This window comes from Phyllopteryx taeniolatus, chromosome 19 (assembly GCF_024500385.1).
Source record: "Phyllopteryx taeniolatus isolate TA_2022b chromosome 19, UOR_Ptae_1.2, whole genome shotgun sequence".
Taxonomy (NCBI): Eukaryota; Metazoa; Chordata; class Actinopteri; order Syngnathiformes; family Syngnathidae; genus Phyllopteryx; species Phyllopteryx taeniolatus.
Window position 1 is genome coordinate 3,216,193 of NC_084520.1, and position 13,376 is coordinate 3,229,568.

At 40.3% G+C, this 13,376-nt stretch overlaps 1 protein-coding gene across 3 annotated transcripts in view; it reads left to right on the forward strand.

Moving 5' to 3' along the window:
• Window positions 1-13,376, forward strand: part of LOC133469180 (glucagon-like peptide 2 receptor) — a 32,897-nt gene that overhangs the window by 9,260 nt on the left and 10,261 nt on the right. For all 3 annotated transcript variants that reach the window (XM_061755929.1, XM_061755928.1, XM_061755930.1), the window contains 3 exons: window positions 6,240-6,367; window positions 8,031-8,137; window positions 11,454-11,610. In XM_061755929.1, coding sequence (XP_061611913.1) covers window positions 6,240-6,367; window positions 8,031-8,137; window positions 11,454-11,610 — 392 coding nt within the window. The remainder of the gene's footprint in view (window positions 1-6,239; window positions 6,368-8,030; window positions 8,138-11,453; window positions 11,611-13,376) is intronic.

A 13,376-nucleotide genomic window follows, 5' to 3' on the forward strand; every position in this document is an offset into this window, starting at 1 on the left:
ACAAGCTGTGGTTCACTGCCAAACTTAAGCAACTTCGCCCGGCTAAAGAATAAGCATTTCGAAGCGGGGACAGGGCCCTGTATAATCGCACTAGAAACCAGCTGACTAAAGAAATTAACATTGCAAAGAGAAACTATGCAGCAAAGTTGAAAAAAGATTTAGCGCTAATGACTCTAAATCAGTCTGGCATGCATTACAATCGCTAACCAATTACAAGCGACGATCCCCCCAAGTTGAGAACAATAGTAGACTAGCTGACGAACACCTTGTACTGCAGATTTTAAAAAGGACACTTTCACACCCCAAACCCACACAGCCGCACCACCGACCAAAAATCACACCTCTGACTTCTTTGTTGACCATCCACGAACAGGATGTGAGATGCATCTTCAGGCCCAGACCTTGTGTCCCCATCCTGCCTCAAAGTCTGCACGGACCAGCTCGCTCCAGTCTTCACACAGATCTTCAATAGATCTCTGGAATTTTGCGAAGTACCATCCTTTTTCAAACGCTCAACCATCATCCCAGTCCCCAAGAAACCTGAAATCTCGGGTCTGAATGCCGACAGGCCTGTCACCTTGACATTTGTGGTCATGAAGTCCTTTGAATGCCTCGTGCTGGACCACCTCAAGAGCGTCACAGGTCGCCTGCTGGACCCACTGCAGTTTGCCTACCGAGCAAACAGGTCTGCGGATGATGCAGTCAAAATGGGACTGTATTTCATCCTAGAACACCTCGACAGCGCGGGGATTTTTTCTGCCAGTGGATTTACGATTTGCGATTTACGATCCCAGATTATCGCACTACTTGTCACTTTAAACTGCATACATTTTTTTAAGTCTCGGCGCCCTTTGCACAATGGTCGTTGCAACAGACTATTGCTATATTAGTCATTCAAATTGCTCTAATTGCTAGAGGACTCTGCATCTTTTTGCACATTTGTCAATTATTTTTTTTTAAATTGTACCAGCATTACCAGATTACTAGCATCCTTTTATTGCTCAGTGACTGTTTTTCTCAATGTCTTTATGTCTCAAAACTATTCTCTGTCAATTGACTGTTGTCGTACTAGAGTACTAGACTTATTTTTTACATACCGTATTTTCACGACCATAAGGCGCACTTCAAAGTCTTACATTTTCTCCAAAATGGACGGGGCGCCTTATAATGTGGCGCGCCTTATGTGTGCACCGAGTTCCAAAATCTGTAAATGTTGTTGTGTGACTTTAATGAGCGCTCCACTTGACTGACTGGGAGCATTTCCTGCCGACACGCTGCTTATATAGAGGAAGGCGGACGTGACTGAGGACAGCATGCGGACGTAAAGGGGGAATGGTGCGTGTGACAGAGGACCCTAAAGACACGCCCCCAGTAGGTATATAGTTCCGGTATGTGCATCGGTTTGGCTAAGGACCCCCGCAAATGGAACCTACGAAGAGACATGCTTACGAAGCACAGTTTAAACTACAGGCTATTAGTTACGCGGAGGAACATGGGAATCGAGCAGCCGCGAAATAATTCAAGTTTCACAAATCCATGGTCCGCAAGTGGAGGAAGCAGGAAAACGAGCTTCGCCAAGTCAAGAAGACGAAGCTAAGTTTCTGCAGAAACAAGGCGATGTGGCCCGAGTTGGAAGACCAACTCGAGCAATGGATTCTTGAGCAAAGAACGGCCGGGAGAAGCGTCTCTACAGTCACCATTCGACTGAGTGCAATAACTCGGAGCTTGCCATCATTGCGGGAGGCTTGACGAACCACTGGACATCCGTGTAAACAGGGTGTTCAAAGTGAAGTTGTGAGCGGGGTGGGAGCCATGGATGACAGATGGCGAACACAGCTTTACTAAGAGTTACGCCACAATTTGTGAATGGATTGTGGATGCTTGGGCTAATGTGCTTTTGTAAAAGCCGGCATCATTTCTGAGGAGCCGCACGGCAACGAGACTGACTGTGACAATGACGAGAGGGAACCTGGCGTGTTCGATGGAGAACGTGCCCAGCTGTTCATTTCGGATATAGAACATGAGCACTTTGATGGATTTGTGGATGAGGATTGATCAAAAAATAACGTGAGTACATTGTTAAATACTTCAATAAAGTACAACCGAACTCAGTTTTGCTCCTGCTGCCTTTTTAAAAACATTGTTTTAGCGTGCATGCATGCTACCGTATGTTTTAAGCTAGCGTATGTTTTACCATACCTGCGCCCAATAATATGGTGCGCCTTATGTATGTGTTAAATACAGAAAGAGACCCCGCAACTGAGACTGCACCTTTTAACGCGGTGCGCCTTATTGTCGTGAAAATACGGTACTTGGCAAAATAAAGATGATTCTGTTTCTGAATACAATAAAAAGTGTGTTTTTGACAAGACGTGTAAAGGAAAGCCACAGTAGCTGATTCACTTCAGCTGTTTATTGAATGCTGGGAGAACACTAAAAAACTAATACAGTGAGCATCACGTAGAAGCTTCCGTCGCCAGACCCACACGTTCACGGGCAACCCACGTGGTAAAATTATATTGCTGTTTTACTTATCGCAGGTAGGTCTGAAAAATCTACCCTGTGATAAATGAGTGTTCACTGTATTGCAACTTTCCGAATGGGCATTACCGTAATTTCTCGTGGAAAATACGCACCCAGGCGGCACGGTGGACGACTGGTTAGAGTGTCAGCCTCACAGTTCTGAGGACCCGGGTTCAATCCCCGGTCCCGCCTGTGTGGAGTTTGCATGTTCTCCCTGTGCCTGCGTGGGTTTTCTCCGGGCACTCCGGTTTCCTCCCACATCCCAAAAACATGCATTAATTGGGGACTCTAAATTGCCCGTAGGTGTGAATGTGAGTGCGAATGGTTGTTTGTTTGTATGTGCCCTGCGATTGGCTGGCAACCAGTTCAGGGTGTACCCCGCCTTCTGCCCAATGACAGCTGGGATAGGCTCCAGTACGCCCGCGACCCTAGTGAGGAGAAGCGGCTCAGAAAATGGATGGATGTATAATACGCACCCATGTATAATGCGCACTCCCAAAGTTGACCTCAAAATTCTGGAAAACCCTTCTACCTATCTATAATGCATTTTTACAATGCATGGTTTGGCTTCTACCCATATGATCAAAACAGGTATTTTTTTTAAAGAATTATTCTGAAGTTAAGCACTTTATTTGAACATGTAATACTTTTTTATTTACTTGCTCTTATTTTGAAGCCTTACTTTTATTTAGTAAATGCGAAAACACACAGTTGGGCTAATATGTTTGATTACCCAGGCAGAATTTGTAAGATGGGTACAATTCTTGAAAGAAAACATGAAGGGCTAGTCGAAACACATTTAATTTTACTTTATTCATTCATTCATCTTCCGTTCCGCTTATTCTCACTTGCGTGCTGGAGCTTATCCCAGGTGAAAGGCGGGGTACACCCTTACTTTTTTTAAAATGGGATTCAAATTAAACTGTCAAGCATTTCACAAAAGCATAATCATTAAACAAAACATAACCATAAATAGTTGAATGATTGTTGATGGTTGTTGTTCAGTCATATTTAAAAAAAAAATAAAATTTCACAAATTCTGCCAGGGTATGTAAACTTATGAGTACAACTGTACATACAGTATATGCAATCATATGTACCCCTGTCATATTGGAATGAAAGTGTAGGCTACACCTTTTTCATGATCTCGAGGTGGCAGCATATTACAACCCCAATTCCAATGCAGTTGGGACGTTGTGTTAAACATAAATAAAAACAGAATACAATGATTTGCAAATCATGTTCAAACTATATTTAATTGAATACACTACAAAGACAAGATATTTAATGTTCAAACTGATAAACTTGATTGTTTTTAGCAAATAATCATTTACTTAGAATTTTAGGGCTGCAACACGTTCCAAAAAAGCTGGGACAGGTGGCAAAAAAGACTGAGAAAGTTGAGGAATGCTCATCAAACACCTGTTTGGAACATCTCACAGGTGAACAGGCTCATTGGGAACAGGTGGGTGTCATGATTGGGTATAAAAGGAGCTTCGCTGAATTGCTCAGTCATTCACAAGCAAAGATGGGGTAAGGTTCACTTCTTTGTGAATAAGTGCGTGACAAAATAGTCGAACAGTTTAAGGACAATGTTCCTCAACGTAAAATTGCAAGGAATTTAGGGTTTTCATCATCTACGGTCCATAATATCATCAAAAGGTTCAGAGAATCTGGAGAAATCACTGCATGTAAGCGGCAAGGCCGAAAACCAACATTGAATGCCCGTGACCTTTGATCCCTCAGGCGGCACTGGATCAAAAACCGACATCAATGTGTAAAGGATATCACCACATGGGCTCAGGAACACTTCAGAAAACCAATGTCAGTAAATACAGTTTGGCGCTACATCCGTAAGTGCAACTTGAAACTCTACTATGCAAAGCCAACGCCATTTATCAACAACACCCAGAAACGCCGCCGGCTGCTCTGGGCCCGAGCTCATCTAAGATGGACTGATGCAAAGTGGAAAAGTGTTCTGTGGTCCGACGAGTCCACATTTCAAATTGTTTTTGGAAATTGTGGACATCATGTCTTCCAGACCAAAGAGGAAAAGAACCATCCGGACTGTTATGGAAGCAAAGTTCGCATCTGTGATGGTATGGGGCTGTGTTAGTGCTAATGGCATGGGTAACTTACACATCTGTGAAGGCACCATTAATGCTGAAAGGTACATACATGTTTTGGAGAAACATATGCTGCCATCCAAGCGACGTATTTTTCATGGACACCCCTGCTTATTTCCGCAAGACAATGCCAAAGCACATTCTGCACGTGTTACAACAGCGTGGCTTTGTAGTAAAAGAGTGCGGGTATAGACTGGCCTGCCTGCAGTCCAGACCTGTCTCCCATTGAAAATATGTGGAGCATTATGAAGCGTAAAATACAACAACGGAGACCCTGGACTGTTAAACACCTGAAGCTGTACATCAAGCAAGAATGGGAAAGAATTCCACCTACAAAGCTTCAACAATTAGTGTCCTCAGTTCCCAAACGTTTATTGCATGTTGTTAAAAGACCAACATTGAATGCCCGCGACCAACATTGAAAGCCCGTGACCTTCGATCCCTCAGGCTGCACTGCATCAAAAACCGACATCAATGTGTAAAGGATATCACCACATGGGCTAAGGAACACTTCAGAAAACCAATGTCAGTAAATACAGTTCGGTTCTACAGCCGTAAGTGCAACTTTAAACTCTACTATGCAAAGCTTCAACACTTCGTGTCCTCATTTCTCAATAGTTTATTGAATGTTGTTAAAAGAAAAGGTGATGTAACACAGTGGTAAACATGACCCTGTCCCAGCTTTTTTGAAACGTGTTGCAGCCATAAAATTCTCAGTTAAAGATTATTTGCTAAAAACAATAAAGTTTATCAGTTTGAGCATTAAATATCTTGTCTTTGTAGTGTATTCAATTAAATATAGGTCGAACATAATTGCAAATCATTTTATTCTGTTTTTATTTATGTTTAACACAATGTCCCAACTTCATTGGAATTGGGGTTCTAGAATGAAAGTGTACACCTTTCTCATAACCTCTAGGTGGCGGTGACATTGGAATGAAAGTGTACAGCTTTTTCATAACCTCTAGATGGCAGCATAGATTTATAAAATGTGACAGTTTCCCCCCCCCCCCCCCCCCCTGCCCCCATTTTCCCCTGTACCTATGTATAATGCGCACTATTGACTTTTGACATTTTTTCGGGGGGAAATAATCTGCAGTATTCACGACAAATTACAGTATTTTGAATATCTCTGTTTATTTATATGTAAGGTGGCAGTTGTCATTCATCATAAATGATGCCGCACAAATTGCACAGTGTGAGTGTGGCTAATGGAGTTTTTAGCTTGTTCTAGTGCTCAGTGCTAGATACAGTAGAACTCACACTGGTAAAATGAACCAGACTTGAGGTTTCAAAGAAGCTCAACCCTGGTACAAGGTGCACAGTGTGAGTGCGCTTTTAATAACTGTAGCTTTAGTCTTCAACAATTGTCTATTATTTGTGTGTTTGCTGATTGTGCTTTAAGAACCTGAGAAATAATTATATATGGTGATTATCACGTGGGTAAAACCAATCTAATGATGCATTACAACTTTTAAACATTACTGTAAAGAAATACATCGAAGAAAAGCCTACTGTAGGACAGGTTCACATAGTTTATACGGTCCCTCCACTGATTTTATTAACAGAACTAATGTGTATTTCAACTAGCTGCAGACACCTCGAGGATGGCACACAGAGAATGCTTGGAAAATGGTAGTTGGCGCAAGAAGGAAGGTTCCTCAGAGCCCTGGAGGGATGACTCCGAATGTCAGGGGGACCATTATTTTAAAGACAAGGTGAGGAAGAAGAGAAGTGGAATGATTTTTTTTTTTAAACATATTGTTCATGTTTATTGTTTTTTTTTTGGTCATGTGGTAAAGCACCAGTAAATGAACGTGACCGCCAATATTTTGAGTAATATATCAAAACAAGCCTTTGCTTCTGATGTTGTCCTACATATGACAGTAAAAGCAGTGGTGTAAGCGTGGGTTGCAGTGCCCGAGACAAGTCAAATAATTGTGCTCCCTGACCAGACCAGTATTTTGAGCCATTTGACCCCATAAGGGCAGGTTTTTAAAAAAAAAAGTAAACGTGTATCTAAAAATGGTTTATTCTAAACATTAAATAATAATTCATCGTCCTTTTAGAATTATATTAATTTAATTAATTTAAAACAATTATTTATTTCAATATTTTTTAAACATTGAATGTATATATTAAATTACTGCGATTGGCTGGCAACCAGTTCAGGGTGTACCCCGCCTCCTGCCCGATGACAGCTGGGATAGGCTCCAGCACGCCCGCGACCCTAGAGAGGAGAAGCGACTCAGAAAATGGATGGATGGATGAAATTATGTTTAAACATTTTTATCTTATTTACAATAAATTGATGCAGCAATTATTGAAATCAATAAATCCATGGAAACTAAAAAACATAACACATCAACCATAAATAAGCACATATAAAATTGTTTCTCATTCTCATTTTTAAATGTTATTATTTATAACAAAAATGATATTTCACTCACCAATTATTGTTTGTTTTTTAAATTTTTACAAATATTCAAGCAACCAAGCAACACATGTTTAACAAGATAAATGAATACAAATGAATGAATGAATAAATACATTTTTAATTAGCCAATTTTAGCAACCCTTTATTGCTCAATAACTGTTTTTTTCAATGTCTTTATGTCTCAAAAGTGTTCTCTGTCAATTGACTGTCTGTTGTCGTACTAGAGCGGCTTCAACTACCGGAGACAAATTCCTTCTGTGTTTTTTGGACATACTTGGCAAATAAAGATGATTCTGATTCTGATATTATTTGACACTTGAACATATAACTGTTCGGTGGACCAGATTAGGATTTAGAGCATAAATTGTTTAGTTTTTCAACACCAACTCAGGTTAGTGTGTCATAACTAAGCCTTGCTGCATGAACTGATGAAGCCTGCTCAGATGAGAGGCGAAATGTCTTCGAACACAACCAGAACAGTTAAGTTGATGCTGTTGGATGAATGCGAATATTCATAGGCATGGATTGTAATAATACCATATTGACTCAAATAGTCTATCATTTCATACGCAAAGGTCCTTCCTTTCCTTGGTCTAATCACCTATCCTCTCAAAACAATTCACAGAAATTGCTTGTATAGTTTAGAGAATTCTGAAAATTATAAGTAACCAACCAACTTGTGCCAGTCCAAATATAACCTCTGGCCTGATTGGCTGATCTGCCAGCTGCAATTCTCAAGTGATACAAATCCTTATTTAGTTTTGATTTATTTACAGTCCAACATGTCAAAAGACTTAGTTGTTTCCACATCCATCTTTCCTCACTTCTAACCAGTAACACAGATCTCTGCACAATTTCAAATACAAGGCAACATAAAGACCACCTCTATCATGTTAGGATGCACTATATTCATTCTATTGTCTTGTGTATTCCTGTGTTAATAGGAAGAGCAAATGCTTCGGCAGACAGCCCTCCGGGTCGTTTCTATCATTGGCTATTCATTATCCCTGGCTTCCCTCATGTTAGCGACGCTCCTCATGGGCATGTTGAGGTCAGTAACCATGACCAAATATATAACTCATGAATGCTGCTGCTTTTTTTATTTTTATTTTATTTTATTTTTTTATTTTTGCAGGTTTGGTTTTCACATTACATTTAACGCCTGAAATACAAACAAAAATCGGACAATTACACCAAATGGCAATTAAGATTTTAATCAGCAGAGGAAGCTGTGTTATAGCTCACAATTACACATACTATACATACACTATGTATAACCAATTGAGAGTAGAATATAGAGAACGTAAAGCGCCCCGAATTCACAGAGTACAAAGTCTTTACAGGAGTTGCCTGAGGTGGTTGAAACTTGTCCACCAGAGACAACAACAGCTCTGGCTGGCACAGACTGGTTCTGATCACTCTGGTACAATATGGCAAGTCCTAAACTGCTTTCGCGTCAAGCAAAACTGTCAACAAAACTTATTTTATTTTGTGGAGCCGCAACTCCAATAACTAATAAGCTACACTTCTGACAAGTATCGTTAATACGAAAGGAGGATGAGGAGTATGTAAAAGGAGAAGACATGCTAAACGCTAAGGCTAAACTAGCATGAAATGCCGCGAAACACTTGAATAAGTCCTTGGCTGACGCAGTTCACTTTTCACAGAACTCTGGCTGAAACCCTGTTAAAGAGGAGCGTAACCAACTATGAACAGCAAATTAGTAAGCAATTTAATAAGTGTCTAAGAGAAAATACAGTAATACACAGCTAACCGGAAATTAATTGGTACTTTACAGCATACATCAGCAGAGAGAAACGTATTGTATATTAATGTAGTATTATATAGTAAATTAAATATTTATATCAGCAATGTTATTTGGGTTATTTTTCACAATAGTGCTGAGTTTTGATTTAGATTTTTTAGCTCTGCACAGTAAAGGTTCTCAAAATTATATCTTATTTAAGTTTTTTTTTTTTTAATCAAATTAGCTTTGCTAAAGGACCATACAACCCATTCATAAACGCTTCCATTATACAATTTATATTCTTAACGTTTATATCGCGATATATACTGTTACCGTGAAGAGATTGAATTTATACTGTGATATAAATTGTAGGCCATATTGCCCAGCCCTACAGTATATTCCAAATTTTTACACCAAATACAGGAAGTCCTTGATTTACGAACGAGTTCCGTTCCTACGCTGGTGACGTAACACGATTTTCTGTGTAAATCGGATTTCACCGTTAGTCGAAATTTACGGCAAAATACTTCTGTTACGGGTATTGTCCCAGGTGATTGTGAAAGCAAGCTCAGTGTGTGTGGGCGTGTGCGTGGACGGTACTGCGCAGGCGTCGTCCGGCGGGACTGTGAAGGAGGAAGGAGTGCGTGCCGGTACGAGTGTGTACGGTAGCAAGAGTAGTGACGGCGACAGGGGAAGAATAGCGATTAGCGTGGACCCGTTGACGTTGAATGTGCAGAGGAGCTAATAAAGTCATAAAAACAGCAAATCGGTGCTTTGTGCCTTTATTGTTGCCGCCACCCAGCTCAGCTGTGCAACGAGAGAAGGGAGTTAACCCCTGTGTCTCCTGACCACGGTCAGGTGACCGTAGCAAGAAAGGTTAACACTTCGTATAAAGAAACTAAAATACATTAAAATAAAAAAATAAGATGCTGTACTTACCATTACTGTTGAGAGTGTGAAAAAAGGAGGGCGAAAAAGGCAAAGATACTCCCGCCGCACAAACACAGACAAACACTATGCACTAGCTAAGCAGAAACACTATGGTGCTGGACAAAATGGCGGACGAGGCACAGGCGTCGTAAAGTCGAAATGTCGTAGGTCGAGTGCGTCGTAACTCGAGGACCTCCTGTAGTTAGTTTTATAAAAGCGCTATTGGCGCTTTAACTATGGAATTAAATTCAACAAATAATTATTCAAAATGAGGACAATGTACAGTACGTAATGCTTAGTTTATTTCCAAGGCTTTCTGTGGCTTTTGAGGTTTAATCTCATCCTGAATGAAAGAGCAGCGCAAGTACCACACTGTCAAAAGCAATAGTGCTGTAAGACTCAAGATCGGTCTTGGTCTTGTCTCGTACTCGACTCCCAAAAGTCTTGGTCTTTTGTCAGACTGGCCGGACTCTGGATTTTCCGTCAAGACTCATCAAGACCAGCACTGTTCTGTTATCTTCAACTTCATTAATGTGATAACAACGAGAAACACTTGGTAAAAAAAATAAACAAATACTTTCAATTCATATTTTACTAACCCCCCACCACCCCTGTAATGACTGCAACCTTCGCTGTATTGTGACTGAGGGACACAGCTCCCCCGTCCACAAGCCAAAGTGGAAGGTGTGAGACATGAGTACGAAACTGAGCAAGTTGAGCCCGGCGCATGACATGTCTGCTAACTCAACAGTAATTAAATTTGGCTTCCTGGACCACAAAGACGTCATATGTAAAACAACATGCAAAAGAAAACAATCTGCGGTGTGTAAATTCTGCAGTCTTTAACTCACTGAAACGGCAGGTACAAAGTCAAACTTTAGCCAGCATCTCAAAAGAAAACATAAACACAGTTAAGCTAATATTAACTGCACCGGCAAATCTAACTTGGTCTTTCTGAAATAAATATAGCTATATAATATAGTGCTAGTCTCGGGCAATCTTGGTCTTGGATAGTGTGTTCTTGAGCACAACACTAAAAAGCAGTAACAAATTTAAATTTCAATGCATTTAACGTGTGAGAGTTTTCTGTGGTTACTAGTTGAACAATCAGAAGTAACAGATTAAAAAGGAGGCAATTGTGATCATTGTTCAGCATTCCTCTGGGCGTGATCAGCAATTGTTTTCCTTAATTTAAATGTACCATAATTAATAGTCTATGCTTTTGTTGTAATTTTTATTTCTTGGGAGTGACTTATATTCTTTCAGTTGACTTCAGCATGGAAGTGTCATTTCATCATTGTGCGTTTCAATGACATCAGGCTCATTGGCAACATGTCCTTTTATGCTCCAGTCACGTCACAGTTGGCATTTATCCGGTTCATATCTAATTTTCAGCCAATTTTGAAGGAGGCCCGATCTAAGCATATCTGATTCCAATTTCACACGCTCTTTTATCTTTCCACTGCCATTACTTCCAAATTGTACCACTTTGGAGGAAAGATAACCTATTTGATGCGAGAGACCTGTGCTAAACACAGTGCTACTGAGTGACAGTCTTGTGTTTTTTGACTGTTTTTCATCATTTATTATTGTAATCTTGATCATACTTCATAAAACAAATAACAGCGTTTATCCTCTGTAGTGATTTCACAGTTACATGAGATGAGTGTCTCCTTTCTCTGTTTTCCAGGAAGCTCCATTGTACCAGGAACTACATTCACATGAATCTGTTTGTCTCATTCATCCTGAGAGCTGTTGCCGTCATTTCTAAGGAAATCGTATTATACATCATGTATTCCAACCTACCCAAGGATGACCCTGGATGGAACTCATATTCAAGTTCTCCGGTAGAGTCGCCATTAACACATCAATTGGGGTGCACATGTACTGATTTCTAACATCCATCCATCCAATTTCTGAACCGCTTATCCTCACTAGGGTCGCGGGAGTGCTGGAACCTATCCCAGCTATCATCGGGCAGAACACCTGAACTGGTTGCCAGCCAATCACATGGCACATATGAATAACCATTCACACTCACATTCACACCTACGGGCAATTTAGAGTCTTTAATTAACCTACCATGCATGTTTTTGGGATGTGGGAGGAAACCGGAGTGCCCGGAGAAAACCCACGCAGGCACGGGGAGAACATGCAAATTCCACACAGGCGGGGACGGGGATTGAACCCCGGTCCTCAGAACTGTGAGGCTGACACTCTAACCAGTCGGATACCGTGCCGCCTTTACACAAACATGTAAACACATAACATTGTGATAAATATTTATGATACTGTATGTTGAATATTGAATAAATATTTACATTGTTAATTAGTATGAATTTGTAAAGGGGTGTTTGTAATATTACAATAAACACATGTTCTCATATTTTATAAAACAGTCATTGTGAATTGACAGTAATGCTTTCATATAACTGTGAGGCAGACGCTCTAACCAGTCGTCCACCGTGCCGCCTGATTTTAACATCTTAAACCTAATTTATTTTAAATTATTTTTATGAGACACATCACAAGGGAAAAAAATGGCAAATACAGTATGTACTGCTCCTATTGTGTGGTGCACTGAGAGAGCCAACACAGCATACCCCACACATAATGATATATCCACTGTCAATCACAATTCTACTGCCCTAAACCAGATACCGTAATATCTTGTGTATAATGCGCATTTTTTTCCCCAAAAAATTGTCAAAGGTGCGCATTATACATAGGTATAGGGGAAAATGAAAAAAAGTTCTACGTTTTATAAACGTATGCCGCCATCTAGAGTTTATGAAAAAACTGTACACTTTTATTCCAATATGCCACCGCCACCTAGAGGTTATGAGAAAGGTATAGTCTGTACTTTCATTCCAAAAGGACAGGGGTACATATGACTGCATATACAGTATGTACAGTTGTGCTCATAAGTTTACATACACTGGCAGAATTAGTGAAATCTTGTTTTTTAAAATACGACTGATGACTGAACAACAACCATCATTAATTTCTTTATGGTTATGTTTTGTTTAATGATAATGCTTTTCTGAAATGCTTGACAGTTTAATTTGAATCCCATTAAAATAAAACACATGCAAATCAGTCGCCTTTTGGCGAAATTTGCCGTTTTGAACTCAACTTCAACTTCCGCATCGGACGCTGTTTGCGCCAATCCAGTCTAAGCGCTAGTGACGTTTAAGTCTAGTTAACCAATCAAATGACACAAGAAAGTCACATGACTTCTCACAACGTCTTCTCTTGGGCTGCCCGGGCATTGGCGTGCCTACGTGGCGGCCATGTTGGGAAGGTCGTCGTTACCATGAATGCAACGGCGCACAACTCTTGTTTACATTTAGATGAACAAAAACAACAGCTTTCATATATTGTAGTATTTGTCTGGCAAATGTCTGCCCAAACGTGGATATTTCAGCTCACTTATAACTTGGGAAAACACGTGTAGTAAATTACAGATGTTTACACACACACACACACACACACACAGACACACAGACACACACACACACACACACACCCTGCAACATCAGAATTTGCACATTCACGTTTTATTTTGTAATTTTTTTTAAATTGATGTTCATGCTGTGGTTAAAAAAAGTCA